Below are 27,652 nucleotides of genomic sequence, written 5' to 3' on the forward strand. Positions count from 1 at the left end.
GATTCTCAATAAACCAATACGTTACGTAATTCTTCAATGGTTAACAGCTCATATGCTAACTTTCCAAAGACATGTACTTAAACCATCCATCAAAGCTGCCAAGCATAATAAGCCATGCTAAGTAATAATGTTCAAAGTTTATCTTAATCATCAAAACACACTCAAACGCTATTTGAAACTTCTCTGTAGTCATAAATGGACCTAAAACTGCGACCCAAATGAATTTTAACCCAATTTATCATTGATAACTCACATTAATGTGTTTGCAGATGTTCCGTTGTCAAACCCTGACCTTCTCTGTGAGGGCTGGTCCACAGGAAAGAAAACTGGATCGACATAACGACAGAATTCACTGGGGAAGTCATGGGCCGTGAGAAAAATCTGTCGCTCACCTCTTCTGTCAAACAGAGCGCTGCTCTCCTACGATGTATGAAAACAATATACAGTAGATACTTATTTCTTATGCTTAAAGTTTGGAATTTAAAAAAAATGAAAAGCTAGAGGGTGTCATGTTTTCCCTCTCCTGAATAACATATGACTTGCCAGAGTAAACTGCGCCAGATGTTAAGCCACGGACTGAGGCCAATTTCTTTTTCTTCCATGCGGAATTCATTTTACACAAGCATTTTCTCACTTAGATATTTAATAAAATGTCTGCCACAGCAAAGGTAACGTTGAAGGGAGAAGTGCAGTAGACTAGTAAAGATTTTGTGCTAAAAGCTATAAAACACATGTTTGAGGGGTTAAATTACTGACCCTATGAAAACCCCCTGAATGTTATGACTTGTGACATTATTATTGCATGGAATTTGATTTGGAGATTTTGATATTTTCTAATGGTATGTCGTTAGGACACGGTTAGGTTACGATTTAAACAAGCAACTGCATTACGTAACAAAAAAAAATTCTAAAGGCTCTACAAACAGATTATGTCAAAAAAGTCTAGACAGCCGCCGGACTGTGTTGAAGTCACAGCTAATTTTAAACCATTACTTCAGGGTGCAATTTAAACACTGTTGTTGTGATGGCAAATCTGAATAGTTTATATGGAATACATGTAAAAAAATAAGCAAACTTCTGAGCTTTTGCTTTAGGAATTATAATGTTTTAATCTACCATTTAAAAGTTTAAAGTTAGTAGATTTTTTAAAAAAAGAAATTAAAGGGATAGTTCACCCAAAAATGAAATTCTGTCATTAATTACTCACACTCATGTTGTTCCAAACCCATAACACCTTCATTTATCTTTGGAACTCAAATTAAGATATTTTTGATGAAATCCGTGAGCTTTCTGTCCCTGCATAGAACTACAATGTTCAAAGCCCAGAAACATAGTAATCTTTTTATCTTTAACTGTATTTAATCAAATAAATACAGCCTTAATGAGCATTAAATGCTTTTTTCAAACATGTTAAAAAATCTTGCCATTGTATCAGTGAGGCAGAGTATCGGTTTTGCAATAAACAAAAATACTTTGCTATGGGAAAATGCGGCTTAAGTAGTATCCTAGAGTTATTGTCTGGAAAAAAAGATTTAGACACATATTTTACCTTTATTAATCAAAAACAGCAGAGCTCTGACTTGACATCAGCACAGCTCTGTGGATATTTTATCAGATATGTGTCCTTGGAAATGATGGACGTTTTTGCAAGACATTTTCACTTTGCAAGTAAGTGGATTATAGTCCTTCCAAAGATTTCCTCAGCACGACATTGTTCTTTTAGGAAACGTGACCGCATTTATAAAGCCATGAGTTGAGAGGACGGCAAGTTAGGAAGAACGTTGTGGCCTGTTTGACATTATTATTTTTTTTAAGTATGATTTTGTGATGGAGGACATGGTGAACATTTCCTTGCACACCTTTTTAAAACTAATGTTCCAGGAAGCGTTCTCAATGTACAACATTATTATTGTTTCATTTCCACTTCGCAAACTTTCTCTTTAATTGCGTCAAAAGGGACGCACAGCACACCTCACAAAGCCACCTGTAAGGTCATGAAAATATGTTCTGACAACATGGCCAGACATCCTGTACAACATATATTTGGTTTTTAGTCAGTGTTCAGGGAACTGTAAATTACACACAAACCTTAACAGACTATAAACCCAGACAGCAAGCTAACAGTTAATAGTCTCAGTGAAAGATCATTTTGGAAGAGTGACAACCTGAACAAAACCAGAAACTCTGGACAGACCTGTTCAGAGTCTATCCATGGTGGGAGTAAAATCCTGATCTTAAAATGAACACAGCGGGTAAAATTTGAGAGGGAGTGAGTTTTTTGTTGCATTCTCAAAAAGCGTGGCATGAGAGTGAAGGAGATAATGACAAAGTACAGGTGAAAAATGACTTGATTGCATATTATCCTGTCAGTCAGTCCATAAATTAGCTCCAGTAATTAGACAGCAAACAACTCGCTCAATCAGACATCTCCGTAAAAGTAACATGGCAGATCAAATTTGAAAGGGAGGGAGGAGTTTTTTGTTGTGTTCTTTTAGAGGTCCAAAAAGCACGTTGTGTGAGAGAGAGATATCGAAACAATAAAGGTGAAAGTTATGTGATTGGCATATTATCTTGTCAATCAGTCTGCAAATTGGCTTCAGCTTCAGTAATTAGATTGTAAATAACTTTCTCACTCAGACATCACCACATGCGATCATGTCTGATTCAAACAAATGAACTAATTTGCATAAACTTGATGAGCCTTTGTTTGGCGTGATTTAATTAAAAAAAATAGTATGTTAATGTAAATGATCTTATTAGTATTAGCTGCATGGTGACAGTGCCAGCATGTTCTTTAAACTTTAAATAATGCTTAATTTAATGCCTTTATCATTTATTGACATCAGTCAACCAAATAAATAAATGAATACATTTGTTCTCTTTTTTTTTTTAAGTCCACCACACGCCACTAAGCTTGATACATGAGATAGGTTTTGTTTGTTTGTTTCGCTTAAATTAAATGATCCAAATAATTGAATTGAAATTGCTGCAGAAATTGTTTGAAATTCAACCAAATAAAACATGAACATTATTTGGATTTCATTATACAGGCACACTCAGAGACTCCTTATTAAAACCATATGGAGGAGGAAATGCTTCTCTCCAAACAAACGGCATCAGTTTGGAGCCTTTGGCAAAGGCAACGGTGTGATGCTTTGTATATAAAAAATAGAAACTACTCTGGTATGTCAGTAACAGTAAACAAGGGTGGGTTGGGTTTTTGTCAAACGTAAAAAATCATCTGGAAATCGCAGTTAAAACCTGAGTTCAATTTGAAGTGCAGACAAAGGGCTTAACATCAAACTAATAATATGGAATTATTCCAAATCTCTATTTGCAGAAGAAATATACAGTATGTGTATCTATTTAAAGTATTTAGATTGAAATCTAAAAGATATGCATATATGGTCACAGTTACTTGCTGTGAAATGTTTTGCTCCTTACAGGTGGTCTTAAAGGGTCTGTAATTTTCTGACCTGGTTTGGGGTCACATACCGCTCTGTTTTGCAATCTGCAAAGCGCCTTTGAAGTGTGTGTGCAGCAACAGCTTCTCAAACTCATTTTCCTGCTACGCTTGTAATTAAACTGTGCTTAGCAAATTATGAATACCAATACAAGTCAAAGGGTACATTTGACTAAGACATCTTTTGAAATGAAAAGCCTTCCAAAGAAATCGTTGATTTATCGTATAAAGACAGGCAGAATATTTCACATTTTTGAATAAAGTCCCTGTGAGCCCATTTGCCTCTGCTAAGACATTTTACACTTATCCATGTGTTGTTTTCGTCAATCAGCAGCCTTGGAAAGTCAGAGTTGTTTCATTTGAAATAATTTGTGAAGTGCATGCATGAAGAAAGCCAAGGGATGTTCATCTTCCAGCCGTTTGGTCCAAGAGACTATTTGTCTAAAAGCAAGAAAGTATTTTCCAATGTAATACACGTTATACAAACAGCATAATTTTTATTACTTCATTATGCACATGAATGCACATAAATCTCTGATTATTTGGTTTGTCCTCCTTATGCTTTAATGACAGCATGCATGAACTCCACAAGTTTGTGTAAAACTAGCATTTGGGTAAAAAAAACATTAGTGGTGATTTGTTTATAATTATAATTTAGGGTATTCTTTGCTTAAGAGTTGCTCATGTTGTCCAAAATGGTTTTAAAGGCAGAAACGTGAAACTTGTTTTTGCTATAAAGTGACTGTTTTATCCTTTAATAATCTACTGAATGCCATTTTCACCACAAAATAAAGAAATAAAAAATGTCTTTGTGACTTTTTATCTCACAATTCAGACTTTTTTCTTGCAAATTCTGACATTCAATTTTACATCTACTAATTCTGACTTTTTTCTGTGAATTCTGAATTTACAACTTTTTATCTTAAATTTTTACACACAATTCTGGCTTTTCTTCTCAGAAATGTCTCGCAATTCTGACCTTTTTCTCAGAAAATTATTTATTTTCTCACCCAAAAATATTCTGTAATGATTGCCTCATGAGTTTCATTCACATAAGATATATAAATATATATATTTTAATGTCGGCAGGCCTTATTAAACAGTTTTGATTCAAAATGACAATTGTATGAACAAAAAATATAATGGATGTCAATGGGAAATAGGAGTAAACATTCTACAAAATATCTTCTTTTGTGTTATACATTAAAGAGATAATTCACCCAAAAATGAAAATTACCCCATGATTTACTCACCCTCAAGCCATATATGACTTTATTCTTTCAGACAAATACAAATTTATATCAAAATCAGCAGAAGAGCAATGATATGCAAGTGCTATAACAAGTCTTAGTTAGCTTAACATAGTACACGTAGCAAGGTTTTTTTTATTTTTTATTATATAATAAATAAAAAGAAAACAGATAGAATAGAAAAAGAATGGAGCAAGCTAGTGTTAGAGGCCTTTTTTGCTTTTGTTAATTGTATAATAAACAAATAAATAGAATACAAAAAGCAGTTAATAAATGAATGGAGTGCAAGTCTAAAAGGAGTTTTTTTTTGAAGAAGAATATTATTAGAATAGAGAGTGCTAGTTAGAGGGTCAAATAAAGATTTGTCATTTTAGAGTGACCTATCCCTTTAATATTTTTTTTTAGTGTCCCAAAGAATAAAGTTTTCCGTTATGCTAACAGCTTGACACTATATTTTGTATTTTCCCCTAGAAGTGTCTTGACATGAGTCCAATCTCCATCCAGTTTAGCAGTGACTTTCTGTTTTGCAGTGACTTCCTGTTTTGCTCTGCTGTTTGGCTTCTCAGTAATCTTATACATTGAGCTCAAGGACTGTTCTTCTGCCAGTCAGATTTTGCTCTGAAATGGCACTGCATAACATGACAACATCCTCTGTAGGGCAATATAACCCAGCTGTTTCCCTTTTACATGCTTCGTTAACATGCCATGTGAGTGTCGAACATAAAATTAAAGCAATGTCAGCTCTGCCCTCCTTTGGCTGTGGCACCTTGCATGTGTTTAAGCGCTTTTCTTGCCCCTCCTTTACCTCCCCATATGGTTTTTGAAAGATTTTGGTTGCGTCCAAAATGTTCACCTCATACAATGATTGTAATATGATTTTCCACTGCCCTGCTTTGGTGCAGAGGAACCCGCAGCTGTAGTAACAGCCCCTGACCTCCTTCCCAAACGCAGGGGCGCCATCTGGACCCTGTTAGCTCTACTTGCCAGTCAAGTCCTGTTCCTCTCAGAGGGCATCTCATAGGCAACCGCAGATGAACAACTCAGCGTAAAAGCCAAGACCCTCCTCTTCGTCCCACGCCATGCTGCCATTTTTCTCTAATTGTGCTTGAAGGATGTCTTGAGGGGGCTGCGACTGCTTGTATGCTCATTTATATAAACGCCTCCACTGTCTCCATGCAGTCTCGTGTGTGGCATTGTTTGCATTTATGGTGATTAGATGGAATAACAACTCTGGGCATGGGCTCTTTTCTGCATGATGTTTACATTACATCACATGTAGGTTTGTTTGTCTGTGTAATTGCTTGCCTCCAGGTTGAACTGGAATGGAGTGTATGGAAATAATTGTGAATATTTTTTATGGTTATTGTATATGCTTAGTAATCAAATACAAATAATAAAAGTAAATAATTATAAAAATAAATCACTATAAACACATAAATAAATGGGCACTACTGATTTGATTTTTTATATATATACATTTACCTAGCACATTGTACAAGAAAAACAAACAAATATATAATCGTCAGTCATCATAGAAAAAACATTTACCTGCTGAACGCTGCAATCAGTCAGAATTGATTGTTATAGATATTCATGCAATAATATGTCAGTAATATGTCACACACACACACATATATTATTTATAAATGATTAAATAAATATATACAGTGGGTACGGAAAGTATTCAGACCCCCTTAAATTTTTCGCTCTTTGTTATATTGCAGCCATTTGCTAAAATCATTTAAGTTCATTTTTTTTCCTCATTAATGTACACACAGAACCCCATATTGACAGAAAAACACAGAATCGTTGACATTTTTGCAGATTTATTAAAAAAGAAAAACTGAAATATCACATGGTCCTAAGTATTCAGACCCTTTGCTGTGACACTCATATATTTAACTCAGGCACAGATCTGGCCAAGGTTACAAAAAAATTTCTGCTGCACTTAAGGTTCCTAAGAGCACAGTGGCCTCCATAATCCTTAAATGGAAGACGTTTGGGACGACCAGAACCCTTCCTAGAGCTGGCCGTCCGCCAAACTGAGCTATCGGGGAGAAGAGCCTTGGTGAGAGAGGTAAAGAAGAACCCAAAGATCACTGTGGCTGAGCTCCAGAGATGCAGTCGGAGATGGGAGAAAGTTGTAGAAAGTCAACCATCACTGCAGCCCTCCACCAGTTGGGGCTTTATGGCAGAGTGGCCCGACGGAAGCCTCTCCTCAGTGCAAGACACATGAAAGCCCGCATGGAGTTTGCTAAAAACACCTGAATAAGATTCTCTGGTCTGATGAGACCAAGATAGAACTTTTGGCCTTAATTCTAAGCGGTATGTGTGGAGAAAACCAGGCACTGCTCATCACCTGTCCAATACAGTCCCAACAGTGAAGCATGGTGGTGGCAGCATCATGCTGTGGGGTGTTTTTCAGCTGCAGGGACAGGACGACTGGTTGCAATCGAGGGAAAGATGAATGCGGCCAAGCACAGGGATATCCTGGACGAAAACCTTCTCCAGAGTGCTCAGGACCTCAGACTGGGCCAAGGTTTACCTTCCAACAAGACAATGACCCTAAGCACACAGCTAAAATAACGAAGGAGTGGCTTCACAACAACTCCGTGACTGTTCTTGAATGGCCCAGCCAGAGCCCTGACTTAAACCCAATTGAGCATCTCTGGAGAGACCTAAAATGGCTGTCCACCAACGCTACCATCCAACCTGACAGAACTGGAGAGGATCTGCAAGGAGGAATGGCAGAGGATCCCCAAATCCAGGTGTGAAAAACTTGTTGCATCTTTCCCAAAAGACTCATGGCTGTATTAGATCAAAAGGGTGCTTCTACTAAATACTGAGCAAAGGGTCTGAATACTTAGGACCAGGTGATATTTCAGTTTTTCTTTTTTAATAAATCTGCAAAAATGTCAACAATTCTGTGTTTTTCTGTCAATATGGGGTGCTGTGTGTATTGTTCAATATAACAAAGAGTGAAAAATTTAAAGGGGTCTGAATACTTTCCGTACCCACTGTATATGTTAGTTAGTTAGCATTTTATATAGATGTATATGAAAATTATAATATACAAAAATGATAAATACTGAAAATGTAGCAATCACACTGCTTAATGCATATTGTGATGCCAAAACTGAATGCATTATTCATTTCAAACAGTAGTAAATTATTGTAACATGGTTACATTGCATGTTTATATCAGTGTCCAGTTACATCCCAGAACAAGATTTTATTTTTTTCTTCAATTTTGTGTGCAAAAATGTTTGCAGTGCAATTAAATAGTGAGGAAGGAGCCATTCGAAATCATATCTATAATTTCTGGTCTAAGCTGAGTGCATTCTATTGTTGTCAATTTTGTTCAGCCTTCTGCAAAAAACAAAGCGGGTTAGGTTACGTGACTGCATTTCTAAGGCTTTCTGTACAGAGAATGTAAAATGTATTGAGGCAGGCATGATTTCCAAACATCAGACATCCAATTTGACTATTGTTTTCAAAATTACGAGGAATGATTTAATGGGTTTTCTATGGTCACCCTGACATGAGAACTATTTATAAGCAATGTGGTTAAACAGGCAAAACAATAAAACTACAGACTGTATTGAGTCATTATACAATACAAAACAGGCCATTGTAGCCTTTCTCCCTGCGCTATTTGACAAGGTTCATGCAGTGAGACACTGAACCAGTTATTGAGTTGAAATGGCAACCCAACTGAGCCACAATAAAGCAGCTTTATTTCACAATAGATAAAAATAAACAAGCTCATTTGGACATAAAGAGAATGACTTTTCAGACCACAAAGATTACACTGACGCCTCCCTCTGACAGCCCCTCAACCGCAGCTTCATTCTGGGACTGAAACCGCACCCCCCTCCAGACTCCTTAAAGTGTTTTGCTGTGAGTGTCATCGAGAAAGCATGGGACTGTGTGTATGGAGTGCTTGATTTGCATTTGCCAATGATTTCATTGACTCAAGAGGCAGATCTAAACCCACGAACTCTTCTGTGGAACAGTCTTGAGAGAGGAGACTTTCTCCATATGAGATGTTTGCAAGTGATGTTTTATTTTGGATGCAGTGCTGATATCCTTGAGCTCCATGACTCCTCCTGGGCTTGTATTCAAAGATCCAGAATCATATGGCCGAGCTCCCGAGTGAATTTCAGAGCATTATGACAGCGCCAAGAGTTTTTTGGACTGATGGTGAGCATCACATGACCTTGATTTAATGGCTCCCTCTGGTGCAATCCACACATATTCTCCAGCTTTCCACACATGCCTGACCTGCTCTGTGCATTCCCTACAAAAATGTCTCTGAAGAAGGAATTTTTGCTTTGCCCTACTTAAGATTGTTGAACTTCTGACCCAACTCTGCTGTGGAAATGCTGTTCTAACACTCTGAGACTTGTGTTGATATAAACATTGAATTACAAATAACTTTATGTCTGTCTTATATAGCTACATCTGTTTTCCTTGCTGAAAAAAAAAATCAGCTAAAATCATGCTATGTTTTGGAACAAGCTGGTTTCTAGCAGTGCTGTTATTGTTCACTAAAGCTAAAATTACAATTAGCTGAAAAAAAGAAGAAGCTGAAAATAAAAAAAGGGTGAATGTAAGTGAATATTACTTGTAATTAAATTCAAATGTATTACAGTTTTCTTGTACATATTACAGTTTTCTTGTACATTAAACTTTAATACAAACCAACTTTAATACATCTTCATATTTAATTTCATAGTTATTTCTGTTGTCTTTGAAATATGGATAAATTGTATTTCTGAATTGTTTTTCAAGCAGTTATGATAAACTAAAATTTGAAAAACCTAAACATCAACAACAACAAAATTACACTGATACAAAAACTAGAAATGTTTTCTTGGAAACTAACTGAAATGACTAAGTTTAGATTGAATGACTAAAATTGTAACTGAAATAAAATAAATTAAATCTAAACAGAAATATAAAAGTGACAGATAACTGAAGATATAAAACTAATTCAAGCAATTCATAAATACAATAAATAATACTAAAATAACACTGCTGATCCAAACTATTGCGGTGGTTGATATCCTAGTGTATTCTGATGCAATTAACATTTTTACAAACAATATATATCAAAATTATTTCATTAATATAAGGAAATATTTGTAATTTATAGTTATTATACATTTGAATGGCTGATGGAGAAAGATGCTTTTTGCAACTGTATTTACAACATCTACCAGCAGGGGCTAAGCATGCTAACCAGCCATACCCTGAATCCTTGGTGACTCTAGCTGAATCAGTCACATCTCCAACACATGATGACAGCAAGCAGGTTGTGATCATACTCCAGACGAGCAGATGCCATTGAGATGAAAATTCCTTCTCACAACTTCCTTCTCTACCAGCTGGTAAACAACTTTTGGACCAGCTAATAGGAAAGCAGGTACCAAGTTTTGAGAAAAAACCACCTTTATCTTATTTTAGCTTGATTTTCTAGCAGTTTTCAAAATAAAAGGTGAGATAAGGTTTTGACTGGAAATCTGGTGTAAGCTTTGTATGTGTGCCAGAGGAATTTGTGTTGTCAGCTGGATGGGTTGAGCAGATCAGTAGGTCACATCTCTGTTGATCTTGTCCAATCACTGTGTCAGGGGCCTCTGGGGTGAATCAGCAGCATGGAGTATGCTGCCGATAAGTCAAGCACAAAATAAGCCTCTAACTGTACCCACGGGGAGTGATCGTGTGTTATGAAGAATGAAGCTAGAGAGATGCTCTCCATTGGGTTCTAACCCCACGAATGAGGGCATCTCCTCTGGTTGAAAGATAAAGTTAATCATTTCTGTAATTATCGTAGCTTATGTGGTTTGAAACGACTGTAGGTTTTATGCAAAGATATTACTGTAAAGAAGAGCTAAAACAGTTAATGCATTTTTGGATTACAAATGTGGCTTGTTCACAAAGTAATCTCAGATTTGTTTTTGTTGAACTTTAGAATGCATATTTAACTTTTCCCCTGTAGAATTCATAATAGCTAAATGATGTCATAATAAAAATCCAAACATGGATTATGTGAGGGTTAGATTTAGGGATAGAGCAAAGAAAACATCATTAGATCAGTATAAAAATAACAGAAGGTGGACAATTATTTAGTTTTTGTTGTTTTTAAATGTGTTTTCTGTTATGGGTCATTTCGTGTCAAATCAACCAAATTTCAGAAACTTCCCTGGCTCAAATTTTTGATTTGGTCAATATTTTTTTTGAACAAGAAAGTTGGATGTATTTGTTGCAGTATATGCCAGTGGTGACCATTCACAAATGGGGGAAAAGCACTTTTCAGGTTTTTACTGCAAAGTTTGCATGCCTATAACTCAAGAAGTATTAAATATATCTTAATGCCCTTTTATATTTTGGGTCTTAACAAACTTTCCTTTTGGCAACTTCATTTTTAAGACTCTATATGGTTCAGGTCCAGAGATATTGGAATTTATTACATTTAATAAATTATTACATTTTACACATTTTCAGTGGTCAAAAACAAAAATATGATTACAATTTAAAATAGCTGTTTTATATTTTATTATACCTTAAAATGTAATTTATTTCTGTTATGGCAAACCTGAAATTTTAGCAGTCATTTTTAGCACTCCAGTCTTCAGTGTCACATGATCCTTCGGTAATCATTCTAATATGCTGATTTGTGAAAACTGTGAAACGTTTTGATAATTCATTGATGAATAGGAAGTTCAGAAGAACAGCATTTATTTACAATAGATTTTTTTGTAAGTGTAAAAGTCTTTACTGTCACTTTTGAAAGAAAGTGGTAATGCAAATACAATACAATGATGAGAAGGCCTGAACTTACTGAAACGGTCTCTCCACTTTCTTTACAAATTAAGTTAATGCTTCATATCCTTGACCCTTTGACCGTTTGTGTTGTTTTTCCCCAGTGGTTCAGAAAGCAGCACTTTATCTCATTGTTTGAGGTCTTCTCATTCCCCGACTGTGCAGGAACTGTTCAATCAGCCCCATGTGTCCTCCATATTTCCTCACATCGCAGTGGCTCGTCTCCAGGCCCGTTCTTCTCTGCACCCACTTTATGACCTTGTTTGCTTTTGTTAAAGGCTCCAGCTGGCCAGGCCGGTTCGGAAGACCACAGAGGCACATCCCTCTTCATTTTGTGCAGCGGTCCGCACTTCTCACTGCTTTCCTGTCTCTTTATCCCCGCTTTGTCAGTGTGAGTGCGCGTGTGTGGTCCCTGCCAATAGTTTTGGCCGCAGTGCGTGCTAATGGCCAGTGAAGATGTGAAGTATAGCTGACAGGGTCTGGTTTGTGCCCCACAGCCACAGCTAGAGAGACTTTTTGTTCTAAACATGAGGTTAATGGAGCAGACAGGTTATGTGTGGCGGGGCCCCAGCCGCCAGTGGAGGTCTAAGCTAACTGTGACGGCAGACGATTGGACCAAATGAGTGTTTGTTAAGGTTTCAGGAAGTTTTCTCTGCTTTGTTGATGCTAACGTCAGCCATGGAGCAAGAATGTGTATGTCTCCAAAAGAGGGTTTTCGCATCAGTGCCTAAGAAGAACCATTTCTGACTGAACAATTCTTAAAAGAGCCATTTTGTTCTTAGTGTGAAACCTTTATCCACTATAAAGAACCATTTCTCCAATAGGAATATTCCATGGATGTTTAAAGATCTCCGTGGAACCAAAAATAATGTTATTATTGTACCACTAAATTGATTTGGATGGGTCTTATTTGATAGGCCTAAAATAAAAATAAAAATCTGGCTTAGATTTAAATTTTATAAACTTTCATTAAAAAAAAATTACAATTCAACGTTGTATTTTTGCCATATTTTGCCATATCACCCTGCAGCCCAAGACCGGTTGCCCATGGAAGCTAAGCAGGGCTGAGCCTGGTCAGTACCTGGATGGGAGACCTCCTGGGAAAACTAGGTTGCTGCTGGAAGAGGTGTTAGTGAGGCCAGCAGGGGGTGCTCACCCTATGGTCTGTGTGGGTCCTAATGCCCCAGTATAGTGACGGGGACACTATACTGTAAAAAAGCACCGTCTTTCGGATGAGACGTTAAACCGAGGTCCTGACTCTCTGTGGTCATTAAAAATCCCATGACACTCATCGTAAAGAGTAGGGGTGTAACCCCGGTGTCCTGGCCAAATTCCCTCCACTGGCCCTTGTCAATCATGGCTTCCCAATAATCCCCATCCACTTGATTGGCTCTACGACACTCTCTCCTCTCCACCTGTAGCTGGTGTGTGGTGAGCGCACTGGCGCCGTTGTCCTGTGGCTGCCGTCGCATCATCCAAGTGGATGCTGCACACTGGTGGTGGTTGAGGAGAGACCCCCCCCCCACATGATTGTAAAGCGCTTTGGGTGTATTGCAATACACATGAAAGCGCTATATAAATGCCTCATTCATTCATTCATTCATTTAGATGATCAAAATACAGTTGGGCAAAAAAGTATTTAGTCAGCCACCAATTGTGCAAGTTCTCCCACTTAAAAAGATGAGAGAGGCCTGTAATTTTCATCATAGGTATACCTCAACTATGAGAGACAAAATGAGAAAAAATAAATCCAGAAAATCACATTGTAGGATTTTTAAAGAATTTATTTGCAAATTATGGTGGAAAATAAGGTCAATAACAAAATTTCATCTCAATACTCTGTTATATACGCTTTGTTGGCAATGACAGAGGTCAAACGTTTTCTGTAAGTCTTCACAAGGTTTTCACACACTGTTGCTGGTATTTTGGCCCATTCCTCCATGCAGATCTCCTCTAGAGCAGTAATGTTTTGGGGCTGTCGCTGGGCAACATAGACTTTCAAGATTTTCGATGGGGTTGAGATCTGGAGACTGGCTAGGCCACTCCAGGACCTTGAAATGCTTCTTAAGAAGCCAGTCCTTCGTTGCCCGGGCGGTGTGTTTGGGATCATTGTCATGCTGAAAGACCCAGCCACGTTTCATCTTCAATGCCCTTGCTGATGGAAGGAGGTTTTCACTCAAAATCTCACGATACATGGCCCCATTCATTCTTTCGTTACACGGATCAGTCGTCCTGGTCCCTTTGCAGAAAAACAGCCCCAAAGCATGATGTTTCCACCCCCATGCTTCACAGTAGGTATGGTGTTCTTTGGATGCAACTCAGCATTCTTTCTCCTCCAAACATGACAAGTTGAGTTTTAACCAAAAGTAAAAACTCAACTTGCAATCCTCTTCTGGATCATCCAAATGCTCTCTAGCAAACTTCAGATGGGCCGGACATGTACTGGCTTAAGCAGGGGGACACGTCTGGCACTGCAGGATTTGAGTCCCTGGCGGTGCAGTGTGTTACTGATGGTAGCCTTTGTTACTTTGGTCCCAGCTCTCTGCAGGTCATTCACTAGGTCCCCGTGTGGTTCTGGGATTTTGCTCACAGTTCTTGTGATCATTTTGACCCCACGGGTGAGATCTTGCGTGGAGCCCCAGATCGAGGAGATTATCAGTGGTCTTGTATGTCTTCCATTTTCTAATAATTGCTCCCACAGTTGATTTCTTCACACCAAGCTGCTTACCTATTGCAGATTCAGTCTTCCCAGCCTGGTGCAGGTCTACAATTTTGTTTCTGGTGTCCTTTGACAGCTCTTTGGTCTTGGCCATGATGGAGTTTGGAGTTGGACTGTTTGAGGTTGTGGACAGGTGTCTTTTATACTGATAACAAGTTCAAACAGATGCCATTAATACAGGTAACGAGTGGAGGACAGAGGAGCCTCTTAAAGAAGAAGTTACAGGTCTGTGAGAGCCAGAAATCTTGCTTGTTTGTAAGTGACCAAATACTTATTTTACCGAGGAATTTACCAATTAATTCTTTAAAAATCCTAAAATGTGATTTTCTGGATTTTTTTTTTTCTCATTTTGTCTCTCATAGTTGAGGTATACCTATGATGAAAATTACAGGCCTCTCTCATCTTTTTAAGTGGGAGAACTTGCACAATTGGTGGCTGACTAAATACTTTTTTGCCCCACTGTATAGTAAGCATTGGTAAAATGGCAAATTGATGCCAATAAAGAACCTTTATTTTTAAAGGTGTAGAGACATGGATCCTTGCTGCTTCTGAAAACGCTTCCTGGAAAATTATCCTTTTTTTTATTAAATCACTGGCATAAGGGAAATGAATCAGGACATATTCCAAGCCAGACTCAAACAGCTCTGACAAACAACTTTGAATTGCGTGCCATTATTGAATTAATCTGTTATTTTGATTAATTCGCAGTTTATTTACACAAAATTACACCAAAAGTGTATGTGCCTCTGTTGTGACAGTATGGTTTAGTCATTCAGACAATGTAACTCCAAGTTTAAATCCAATTTGCTTTCATACGTAAATGAGTCCCTGGAAAGGCCTGTAAAGAATGTGACTGAATCTTTCCTATAAACAAACCAGAAACATCCTGCCAGTGAAGGACATCTGAGGTGGCAGTCCAAGGTCATATTTTCCAGTCTAGTCTTGGACAGGAGACGCGGCCTTTGCAGAATAACTTCTTTCTTTTGTGTCTGTCTGTACCGCAACAAGTGTGTTATCTCTTTAGGAGGATGTGGTCTGTCAGCAGCCATTGTCAATGTTATTGTTGTACCATAAATTGATTTGGATGTGTCTTATTTGATGGGAATAAAATAATAATAATAATAATAAAACAAAAATAATTCTGGTAGCAATTAAAATTTTATAAACAGTTTTGATTTTAAAAATTAAAATTAATCATTTATTTGTTGGTAGAACGTGTATTGATTTAGACCTATAGATGAGCAATTCTAGTAAGCGTTGAAAAATCGCAAATATAAATGTAACGAAACAGCTCGTGTAATCTTCAGTTTGACGTTCATGATCAGTTTTCTTTTTAAAGAGTTTCAGAGCCTGTTTTGTATCCTATTGTGGAAAATGTCTTAAATCACAGATCTGATATGCCATGCGCTAAAATGAAGAAATGAATCAAATTATATTTGTTCGATAAAATGCTGCCATCTAGTGGATGCGATGGCCTTTACCCAGTGATTTTATAAAGTAAACTAAAGCAGCGTATTTATCATCGGATTGAATGGAAATGATCGCCAATTTGACTTGTCTGTAACAACATTTCACTACTGAAGGCTTAAAGCAACAGTAACAATATTATGTAGTTCAGTCCTGTCAACAACTTTTTAATATATTTTAAATTATTTAGGCTGCTACATTTCAATGTAATGCTAGCTCCATCCAGATGCCACGATTGTACTCATATAAAACTGAAATTTTAGGAGAAAAAAAAGCTTTGTCCGGAGAAGAGTATTGATATGCTTTTAAAAATGTATAACAACAGAAGTGAACTGAGAAAGTCAAAGATTTATTTAGTTTAGGACAACAACAAAAAAAAAAAAGTAATTTGTCATTTGATTGTATCACTCCAAAAAAGGTATATCAATTACAAGCACAAATACCCGAAATGTCTTAGTGTACATATCCATTAACATATCTCCACTCTGAGTATCTTTAATTCATCCAAAAACATCACCAACAAAACTGTTTAAAATACAGATTTAGCAGAGATCTTTCAATTCTTCTGGTTTAAATGAGCAATCTAATCTATTTTATTTTTTACATATTTTACATATTACATTTGTATTTTCAAAGAAATGACAAAGCTAACTGCTCTAGAACAGTCCTGGCATTTTGCTGTATCGGCACAAGTACTGTTTCTTATTGATGGCTCATATCTGATGTCTCAGGTCCTTTTTTTCACAAACAAAGATATTGTGGGGGAAGATGGTTCTTCTTAACTGCAGATTCATTCCTTTTTTTTTTACATGAAGTCATCTGAATCATAGCCATCCTGCAGAAAAAAAAAAATCACATCAAGTCATAAAAGAATTTGTGTCAATGCTCAGCAGAATATTAAGCTTTAAGGATGTATTACCTCATTTGTGGTCATGTTGTCACTCTTCATAAGTGATGAATAATTCCTACAAGAGAGTAGAGGTTACAAGTAAGTACACGAAATTGATGCCTGTACCTGTAAGCAATACGTCTCAAGGACTGATTTTGATGTACAAAGGTTATTTTTATTATATTTATGTATCTACAATAGAGTCCAAACCAAGAGTCTGAGACCACACTGAAAATATTGCATAAACATGTGGAGCGAAAAGAGTTAGTAAACAAATAGGAATTATGAAACACAACAGACATTCACTCAAACTGTTATGCTGATAACATAATTTGTAATGACATTTTTTTAATCAAGTTATAAAATGGAAAAAATAAGATGCTAGTGGTCTCAAACATTTGGATGCCAGTGTATTTTACAAAATTAAAAACAAATATATAATTGTTTGTGTTGAGGTTATAATATGCATCTCAACATTTTAACAATATGCAGCACCTTAATTCTTCCATCTCTTTTTTCTTCTTCGTTTCGTCCTTCTCCTTTTTCTTCTGCTCTTGTAATTGAGCCTTCTTTTCGTTTCTTTCCTCTCTGTCCCGGGACTCTTTCTCCGCGGCAAGATCAGGATACCGCTCCTCTTTTGTTTTCTCTAGTCTGTTGACGACTTCACTGATTTTCTTTTCTACTGCCACAATTTTCACCTGTTGACATTGTATAGTAATTGGATATTTATACAGCAGCTATTTAGAAGATTTCCAAATGCAGTAGTAAGCACCTTAAATCACATAGGCTTTGCTCAGGCAGGCAGAAAATGGTATTTTTTGGCATTACTGACTCAGATTAGTTTGCTTTCTGTAGTCAGAAATCAGAGTTTATCTCTCCTCATACCTCCTTCTGCCGATGGAAGCCTATCTGCCCGACATCCATGTCTGCTGTTTTTTTCAGATTGCCCCATGGTGTGTAGACAACATTAATATTGTTCATTTTGCAACCTGTAAATAGCAATACAAAAACATTTATGAAAATCCCTTAAATAAAACTAACACATTTTTGATGTTTCTTGTAAAGAAGCAGTACCTTGAATGCTGTTGTTTTTGACCAGCTGGACACAGTCGATCAGGACGTCTTTTGGTATGTCTTCTATCACTGTACCCTTTAATTGGTGAACATAAATGTCAGCATACAAATATTATAAATAAAACTGTAGGTTAAAATATGAATAACCTCTAAAAATACCTTGGGCATTCTTAGATATACATGGGCAGATGAGAGCTTGTCCACATGGAACCTGAAACACAAGATACTAATATTTCTTGTACTTGAACTAATATTTTACATCAGAGCAAATCTAGAAAGTAACAATTCATTTGTGGTGGCAAACTTTAAATAGATATTTGTTCTCACCAAATATCTTCAGGCCATCCATACTTTATAAGATCTTCATCTGTGGAAAACAAAAACAGTTATTAATGGTCTGGCAAGCACAGGATGAGGGTATTTAAAGTAATATTTATAAGGAATTCAGTACTTACTTTCATATTTATCTTTGCCCATATAGATGGTATAGGGCGGTGAGACAACTGTAAAAGAAAAGCATGTATTGCAACTTTTAAAAAACATTGTTTACTCTCATTATTCTTGCTGCATATCTGAAGACACACCGAACTTCCAATAATACAATGTCAAGTTACAGTATATTGCAGGTTTGATCATCTTTCTTTTTGTTCTATGTTGTATATTTATAAGCATTAGAATTGTTTCGTATTTAGACTGTTCTTGTTGACAACATGCACACTGTTTTGCCTGGGCACAGAGAACACACATTTCACTACTCACCGTCGCTTTTAAAGTAAAACACCATCTTTTTACGCAAAGACGCAACCTTTGAAAGGTCAATGTATTCAATGAATATGTATTCAACAAAACACTGAGCACTTCAGAGGTAAATAATCTTCTATCAGAGGCACATGTCATGTGCACCATCCATTCCGACCACAACAGGAACAAGCAGCGCTGCAATGAAGTGATTCACGGTGAATGAATCGTTAATTTGAATCGAATCTCGGTTGAGTTCTGAACTGTGCTCACGTCAGCAAATACGTCGGTGGATATTAATAAATAAATAAAAAACGTTTTGATGTATATGCAAATTATTAATTGTTTAGATTCTAAATGACTTTTTTGGAGGAACTAAATGGCTGCATCAATCCGAATTGGAGCGGTCAGTGTTCTTTGAAACAAACTGTTCAAAAGAACCGATTCGTAGAGATGAATCGCACTTACCATCCCTAACCGGAAGTTGTCACACACAGTCGTTGTTTCCGTTTCCGTGTGCGCCACAAATGGCTTTGGCGCGTTGTTCAAAACAGACCGCGGGTGAAGGGAGAGTTTTGCCGCGATAATTTTGCTCACCTGTTTTCATACAAAATCAAAAACAGAATCGGATTTATTTAACCTGGTAAGTGAACTACTACATACACATTGTTACATTGACAGTATCTGAACGAGGCTTGTGATGACTGCGGGATCCTGCAAGTATTTTTAACAAGATGTTGCTTGTCAACTAATTGGCGCCTAGAAAAGATCTGCGGTAAAAATGAACCATAATGTATTGAAAATATATGTACTATATTCTTCATACTATCGACCAAGGTATATACCGTTATCATAGCAATAAGCTTGACACGAAACACGCACAGTTTGATTGTTTTGAATCTCTCAGTTTAAAGTCACACAGTATTCTCACTGATTCCTGACGCAAAGTACGAATGTTGTTTACTCACTGAATTTGACCATGTTACTGCTTTTTCTCCACAGTTCTCATATGATAAAATAGAAGTAAAATTATATTCCAGAAATATCAGAATGTTTCAGAAATGCAATCTGTGGCGTCCTATAAAAGCGTTAAAGTCTTATTCTCTGTCTTCTCATTTCAGGTGATTTGAAGATGTTATCCCGGAAAAGAAAACACGGCTCTCCTGATGCCGAGAGGTATGTGATGTAATTTTGATAGATCCTAGATCTGGAAATGTAATGTTATTTTGCTCTTATGACACAGATTGTGAGCCATTTCCTTCCGTATCATTTAAACCCACCACAGTAACCCATCCAAGAAACAAATAACAAGCCCAAGAAAGTCTCCAAGAAGGGCCACTCGACAAAAAGAGAACATTCCCATCTCACTGGCATCACCCCAAAAGATTTTCAGTACACCTAAAAAGATGCCGAGGACCTCTTCATTAGAATCTCCTCCAAAGCGAATCTCTCCACGCAAAACAGTGTTGGGAGCGGGATCCTTCTACAGCAAGCAGAAACCTCTTTATCTCACACCTCTGGAAAGGAAGCTGTTAAAGGAAACCAAGTCACCCCCATCAGTCCCTATCAAAGAACCATCACACCTCCCTTTGAATGCAGAGAATCCTGTTAAAAAACCAGTGAAGAAGGTTCAAAAGAAAGGCACTGCTCCAGGTCCACAGTCTAACCTAAAGGACTACTTCACTGCTAAACCCAACGGGAAAAATCCCTCAGATATGCAAACAGATCAGTTGTTGAAGGCCACAGTGGCCCCGATTTCATTTAGCAGTATGAAATCCAAGAGTAAGCCCAAGCTGCTTGTGGGAGCAGCTTTCTTCAGCACTGGAAAAAAGCCCACTTCGATGTTTAAAAAGTCTGCACAGAACACAAAGCCTAAACAACCATCATCCTATGAGAAACCCACAAAGGAGAAGGAAGCGCTGACAGCACCAGGAGAACGTTCCCCAGTCCGTCGTGCAGTCTTCTTAAAAAAACACCTGAGAGCAGAAACCACAGCTACAGTTACCACTGATGAAGATGGTGAGGGCAGTGAATCAAGCAAAGTGATGTTGAGCCCTAAACAGATGTCCCCTCACATCCTGGCAGATCTTCATGGTATTACCAAAGAGTTAAAGGTGGTTTTGAGGAGATCCGTTAGTCCCAGCGGATCCAGTGAAGCTGCTAGCCAGGTAAGATTGAACTCTTGAATCATCTGCTAATAACTTTAAATGTAAAGCTCTCATCATCTTTTTCTCAAACTTAAAATGTTTTCCAGGACTGTCCCACAAAAACAGATTCAGTGTTTGATGTGAGTGACATACCACCACAGGACCACAACAGCTCTTTTGATGAAGGTATGTAAACATAATTTTCTACAAATCCCTTATTTAAAAAGTTAATATAATTTTTTTGTATTTTATAGATATGAAATAATGTTTATTGTATATTATTATCATATATATATATATATATATATTAGATATATTTTACGAATCAAAATTACTTTTTAATTTGACCAGTTATTAAATAGGTTGTGATTTATATAAATTCTGTTTTGAAAATTTGCCGTTAAAGTTGTCCAAATAAAGTCCTTAGCAATGCATATTACTAATCAAAAGTTAGGTTTTGACATTTACAGTAGGATATTTACAAAATATCTTAATGGAACATGATCTTTATTCAAAATCCTAAAGATGCCAAAAGATGTTTGGCAGTAATTTTGACCTATACAGTGTATTGTTGGCTATTGCTACAAATATATATATATATATATATATATATATATATATATTTTAGATTGTATATGTGTGTGTATTTATTTATTAAAGGTTTTTTTTTTTTTATTACTTGCTTTTCAGAAGAGTCATCTGTCTATCCCATCTTTGGCAGTAAGAGGTAAGACAATCCTTTTTTCAAGTCATGATAACAATGAAAAAAGTAATGCAGTTTGAGAAGAACAGCTGCATAAGGCTAGAATAAATGAATGACCCTGTGTGCCAGCAAGGTTATATTCAGTCTTTTAACTTTAATGTCATGACCCATGTAAAGCTGGTTAATCAATTGTTCTCAACTTTTGTTTTAGATCTCAGAAAAAAGGAATTTTATCACCACCGCTGAACACCAGCACTCCTTCCGCACTGACTGGTACTCCTGCTCTTAAGGCCAAAGAGAGGAGTGCCTTGAGAAGAGAGATGATGAAGAAGCAGACAGATAATCAGCTTATCATTGTGAGTAGCAAGTCAAATTGTGGGACAGAAATAAATCGCTGGTTCTTTTCCACCTCTTCTTAATTGTTAATGTGTCTGGTATTTAGGATGCTGGTCAGAAGCAGTTTGGTGCCACCACATGTGGGTCCTGTGGGATGCTGTACAGTACAGATAGTCCTGAGGACAACTTCCAGCATACACAGTTCCATCAACGCTTCTTGGACACCATTAAATTTGTGGTGAGCTGTCATGAAGTTGTCATCAATGCAGCTGAGCAATTCTACTGGAATTTCACAGCATTTTGTTTGTTTTTAGGGCTGGAAAAAAGAGAGGGTTGTGGCTGAGTTCTGGGATGGAAAGATTATTCTGGTTCTTCCTGATGATCCTAAGTATGCCACAAAAAAGGTATGCTGGCAGTGATTATAGTTTAAATACTTGCTCTGTTCAGCTAAATCTCCTCTGTTTCCTAACCCACTCTACCTTGATTTCAGGCAGAGGACGTGAGACGGATTGCAGACAGTGAATTGGGCTTTCAGCAGATCACTCTCAGTAGCCCGAGCTCGGCTAAAACCTACCTGTTCATTAACAGCGACAGGATGGTGGTGGGATGTCTGGTGGCCGAAAACATTAGACAGGTGACTGTTTAACAAAACATTTCTAACATTTGACTTTAGTTCAATATCATTGCCATTCTCAGATATTAAGTACAGTTGACTGTGTTTTAGCGGTCTTGAAAGGTTTTAATTTTCCCCTCCACAAACTAAGGCCTCAAATGCGAGCAGAAAGTTTTGCAAAAAAGAAGAAAAATCATCCTCAGTATTTTTTTTATTCCAGTGCAAATATCTAAACATCCTTAAATCAAGATACATTTACTTGAGATGCAATTTGAACAGATAAAGGTCTTATTTTCTTAGAAATTGAAGTGATTAATGACAACATTTTCATTTTGGGGTGGAGTTAACCCTTTAAGCTCTGTGTGTGTGTGTGTGTGTGTGTAAATCTATAATAATCTATTGGAAGTTGTATTTTCCAACTTTGAAGCATTGCTAATTCAAGACATTTACATTTAGAGATCATATTGTCTCATATAGTGTTCTATTAAATTTATTCCTCATTGTCTTTACTTGGTCTTAAAAAGTTTTAGATTTGCATTCATAAAACCTGCAGAAACCCTGAAGTGGTCTTGCTAAACCCTGATAATACCCAATGTTACATAGGCTTTTCGGGTGCTGGAGCAGCAAGAGAAACCCAAAGACATGAACAAGGAGGATTTCATGGAGCACCACAGAGCCTGGTGCTGCTCTACCATGCCGGAAAAAGCCATCTGCGGTGTCAGTCGCATCTGGGTTTTCAGTCTGATGAGGAGGAAGGGAATCGCCACTCGCCTTCTGGACACTGTCAGGTACTAAACATTTTCAGTGCATTAATAACATTAAAAATTGCATAAAGTAGCCTGTGTATATAAAACCGTTGTTTCTTACTGATTCAGGACTACTTTCATGTACGGGAGCCACCTGACCAAAGAGGAAATCGCCTTCTCTGACCCGACTCCAGAAGGAAAGCTGTTCGCTACAAAGTACTGCGAGACACCAACATTTCTGGTGTATAACTTCATCACTTAAGGAAAAACATTTCCTGTAGGACTGCATTTGTGAATGCTTTTGTGAGTTTTTAATAGATAAAAAAAATGTTAGATGTTTAAATGAAGCTCAGTCTAATATGATAAATCTCATGCAGTGTTCTGGAGAAAATCTGTGTTTTATCGTTATGTATAGATTGATGGATTGTCTTTGACAGTGAGTTCATGAATTAATATTTAAGACAATTTACATTAGCACATTTAGCACAAATGCAAGCTCTGTTAACTACCATGACTTAAAGGTTCCAATTTGGAAAATTAGACTCATAATTGCCTCGAAGTTGGTTGTAAAATGAATAAGAACTCAGATTGAACTGATCCTTGCTTTTGACTTTGTACATATTTTTAAATAAATTGTACTTATTCAAATATTTTGTGTTGTCTTTGTGTAAATCTCTCTGTCAAGTGTTTCCAGAATCTTTTTGCAATTAAGTGTGTTGGCTGTTTGCAGTAGTATTGCAAAATTTGCACATGGTGTATTTAAAAGAGGGTTGCTTTATAAGTGTTGGTCATTGAACACTGTTTCCAAAAACCTTTAATCAATAACTTGTAGATTGCATACATAGAGATAATTTACCTAAGCTATAAACTTATCTTTGTAAGTTTTCAGTTTGTAATTAACCTTTTTCTTTTAATTTGGTAATTGTATTTAGTCTTGTAACATTTTAAAAATACAATATACAAACTTTTCTGCAATTAAGTCTGATTAAAAGTCATGAGCTTAATCAAAATTTTCATTCTTTTCACAGCCATTGTTTTATTTATACATCCAACAATATGGTGACAACAGGAAGTAAATGGAAATTGTATTTACATTTATTCATTTAGCAGATGCTTTTATCCAAAGCAACTTACAATTGAGGAATACAATAAGCAATTCATTATAAAGAGGCAAACAGACACAGTAAGTGCTTGCAATACAAAGTTTCAGGCATTGTTCAGAGTAAATACTAGCTAGACAGGGAGAAATTCTTTTTTTTTTTTTAAAGATGTCAAGTCAAGAAAATTATATTTTGTTTAAGATTTAACATGTTTACAGTGCAACTGGCCCATGCAATAATATATACATCCATGGCATTACAAAACTTTGAAAACATTTAGTTTAGAATATATCACATGGCACAACAGGGCATGTTAACTTTATATTCAACATGGAAATATCCATTTAAATTTAAAGTACTTTTATTATAGTCAGCTATTTCGTCAGTGAGAACTTGCCCTTTGTGAGGCTAAAATTCAAATTCAAAATTATATTCAAGGTAAGACAAGACAGATTAATTTAGCATGTGTGCTGATTTTACATACAAAGACCATGGTTCAAAAACACATTTTAATCCAAATTGCACTGCAATCTCTGAAAGTCAATAAAGTACATAAGAAAATATGTAACATGACAACAGAAAAATATTTACAATGTGAAAATGCACCAGCTCACAAAGTAAAATTATAGACAGAACAGTAACCAGACCCAACAGGCAAACATACAGTATATTTTACATTGACAGGAATTTAACAGTGACCATTTAATCAATCACAATGACCTCACTGCTTTTGTCACAAAGCTGGGTGTTTGATTCCAGCACCTGAACAATGTGAGCTGCAGAAGGTCTTTTATGAGGGTCTTCATCTGTACAGAGACAGAAGAGCTCCACCATCCTCTGATAAGCCCCTCCGAGAGTGGCTGCGTCCAAAGCAGGCCGAGTTCCCAGTCTCTCATAATATGCATCTTCATCAAAATCATCTTCATCAAAGGTATCATCTAAGAAAACAAGAAAAGAGTATTAGGCACTTAACAAATAATGAAAAATATGAAAACTAAATATAACCGCTAAGGTTAAAATTATAGTAATTTTACCATCATCATCATCATCATCATCATCATCATCATCCCCTCAGTGTCCAGTATCTCCAGATGAGGAACAGAAAGTGTCATCATCTCCCACAGAGTGAGTCCATACGCAAAGATATCAGCTTTGTCTGTGATAACTCCATCCTCCAAAGCTTCCTTAGGCTTCCACGGCTCTGTCCCTATATAGTGGGCCTTTGGATCACTCACTGGAGAGAAGATTTGAAATATCACAACACTGACAAACATGTTGTACACAACATCTACTGTCTGATAGTTTCAACTTTATTAGAAAGTAAAAGGCCTTTTAGTCCATCATTATAAAAATAAACAACCTTCAGGTCATGGTACATGTGTCTTCTTGCTGTGAAATCATTTTTTTTTTTTTTTTTTATAAGAATACATTTTATATTGTTAGCAATATTTCAAGATGAACACTTTTCCACATATCTTTTTTTTTTTTTTGATAAACATGATAAAAACTGACTATATGTATTGTTTAGTCCCCAACAATGAAAACTTCAGAGCTTTAATCAAAAATAATAAGCAATATCTAAACATCTTCAGACATATTATTGGGAGATATAGCGTAGTGTGACTGAAGTAGTCTGTTGTAAAGATCTCACTGATTTACATTACAAGCCTGCTGTACCAAACATGACATTCAACAGAAACACACATGTAAACTTGGTTCAGGTTTTTTTAGATTATCATTTCATACATCAGACTTCATAGGATTAATAGAGTGGCTCTCAACTGATTGGCCGTCATTCAAAACGATCAAATATAAATAAGAAAAAAAATTTAAACCTAAAGTTAAAGTATATGACTAAAGCAAGGAAAAATAATGATGAAATATGAAATCTTTTCATACCCTGCATGTTTTCATCCAGTGGCAGTGACACACCAACATCACAGATTTTGATGCTTTCAAAGTCGCCCTTAATGACAACATTGCATGACTTCATGTCTCCATGCAAAAGCTTTTTCTCATTATGCAAATACTGAAGAAAAAAGACAAAATACATACATATGTAGAAGCCTGAGATTATGTAACAACAACATTTAAAGATGGGAAAAAGCAGTAACAGCATATTTATGTTTGATTTAACAACCACACCTGTAAACCACGTGCGACATGTAGAGCCACTTTTTCAATAGTGGCCACGGGAAATGCCTGTAGACTTTCCTCTCTCCTCTTCTCAATGAAGTCATTCAGAGACTGCTCTCCACCGTACTCCATCGCCAAACACTTAGAGCCGTCCTTTGCTGTGGTAAAAGCTCTGAAACCTTAAAAACACACATTAAATAAATCATTTAAAAAGATATTTGTCTTATAATATTTACATTTATAATGTAGTATTTTAAAGACATATTTACCAACAATATTGGGGTGGTGCAGGTCTTTTAAGATCTTTGCCTCCTCGCTCAGACGCTTCTGATAAACGGTCATTTGACTTTTTGCACATTTGCTGTTGATCTTCTTAATGGCCCATGGTGAATGAATGTGCTTACCCATCCTGATGTAAATAGTGGCACAGGTGTTTCAACTTTTTCATTACACTATCATGGAGAAGGTAGTACAAACATGCATCAAAAATAGTACCTGTTCATGAGATAGACATTGACTCCAGTCCCACAGCCGAGCTTCTTCATGAAGGGAGAGGCAGGAATGGTGACTGGGGTTCCACATGCACTGACTGATAACAATACATTTAAGTTAATTAACTATTTTAATATATATATATATATATATATATGTGTGTGTGTGTGTGTGTGTGTGTGTGTGTGTAAGTATGTAATGACCACATTTTGATCAGGATGGGATGTTAAACCATCTTGATAATGATAAAGTCAATGTAGCGTGTAGCTAGATGCATTGTAATCATAGTATCAGACGTTTAAAGATCACTTTACCTGGACTTTTCACTTTTGCAGGCTTGCGGGGCGTTTTAAAGGCACTAGGTGAGTCTTTGTTGTCCTCCATTTCTCTAAAACTAAACAATAAAAGATCATCATATTTTTGTTTACATTGTCACAATCCGTAAGGCAAAACGACAAACGTTGCAAACAAGTTTAATTACGCTATACACAACCGATTAAACTAACGTTAAATATCAAACGCCAGTTCATAATGCGTAATATGACTTATATAGATAATGTAAATAATTTGAATTACATTAGATAAGAGCTTCAGAGATGCTGAAATACGCGCTCGGATTTGAAAATCACCGGTTAGTTTGACGTCAAACGTACGTAAAGCTAAACTAGAGCGTCCGTAGAGGGACAAAACTGACTGCGTGCGTTTTCGTTTTTGTTTTTTTCTTCAATTCCTTCTCATTCTCCAGTGTTACGCAACATTTGTTGATTTGTTAACTTTAAAACATTGCTATAACATTTTTAATACTAAATAGATACATTAAAATATAATTACATACTGTATGATTACAAATAATTACATTACAATGACTGGATATTATTTGCCATTATCAAGGCTATCATTGTTAATTAAAACTAAAACAACTGAAACACTTTAATTAAAATAAATTTGAAATAA

The 27,652-nt window shown here is 36.5% G+C and overlaps 3 protein-coding genes across 5 annotated transcripts; 1 reads left to right on the plus strand and 2 right to left on the minus strand.

The window, feature by feature from the left end:
- Positions 1–16,052: 16,052 nt before the first annotated feature.
- On the minus strand, positions 16,053–18,780 carry ccdc25 (coiled-coil domain containing 25). The gene is made up of 9 exons (XM_058756758.1): positions 18,447–18,780; positions 18,143–18,190; positions 18,015–18,054; positions 17,847–17,898; positions 17,688–17,763; positions 17,499–17,602; positions 17,109–17,311; positions 16,644–16,689; positions 16,053–16,559 (listed from the first exon to the last, which is right to left on the minus strand). The coding sequence occupies exons 1-9, from the start codon at positions 18,469–18,471 to the stop codon at positions 16,530–16,532; spliced, it is 624 nt and encodes a 207-aa protein (XP_058612741.1). The 5' UTR covers positions 18,472–18,780; the 3' UTR covers positions 16,053–16,529.
- Positions 18,781–18,918: 138 nt separating this feature from the next.
- esco2 (establishment of sister chromatid cohesion N-acetyltransferase 2) lies at positions 18,919–23,593 on the plus strand. 3 transcript variants are annotated; one of them, XM_058756756.1, is made up of 11 exons: positions 18,919–19,068; positions 19,547–19,601; positions 19,711–20,593; positions 20,680–20,758; positions 21,263–21,299; positions 21,487–21,631; positions 21,718–21,849; positions 21,926–22,015; positions 22,102–22,245; positions 22,828–23,012; positions 23,100–23,593. In XM_058756756.1, exons 2-11 carry the CDS (start codon positions 19,558–19,560, stop codon positions 23,230–23,232), a joined length of 1,872 nt encoding a protein of 623 aa, XP_058612739.1. In that variant the 5' UTR covers positions 18,919–19,068; positions 19,547–19,557; the 3' UTR covers positions 23,233–23,593. The 3 variants fall into 3 exon arrangements, with proteins under 3 accessions (XP_058612739.1, XP_058612740.1, XP_058612738.1); XM_058756757.1 differs by lacking the exon at positions 18,919–19,068 and adding an exon at positions 19,133–19,200; XM_058756755.1 differs by lacking the exon at positions 18,919–19,068 and adding an exon at positions 19,200–19,262.
- Positions 23,594–23,986: 393 nt separating this feature from the next.
- On the minus strand, positions 23,987–27,369 carry pbk (PDZ binding kinase). The gene is given in 9 exon segments (XM_058756067.1): positions 23,987–25,008; positions 25,105–25,126; positions 25,129–25,304; positions 25,970–26,099; positions 26,216–26,385; positions 26,476–26,615; positions 26,702–26,795; positions 27,013–27,092; positions 27,275–27,369. Coding segments are annotated over 8 exon segments (1,038 nt in total). The 5' UTR covers positions 27,083–27,092; positions 27,275–27,369; the 3' UTR covers positions 23,987–24,772.
- Positions 27,370–27,652: the final 283 nt, after the last annotated feature.

This window comes from Onychostoma macrolepis, chromosome 20 (assembly GCF_012432095.1).
Source record: "Onychostoma macrolepis isolate SWU-2019 chromosome 20, ASM1243209v1, whole genome shotgun sequence".
In the NCBI taxonomy this organism is placed as follows: Eukaryota; Metazoa; Chordata; class Actinopteri; order Cypriniformes; family Cyprinidae; genus Onychostoma; species Onychostoma macrolepis.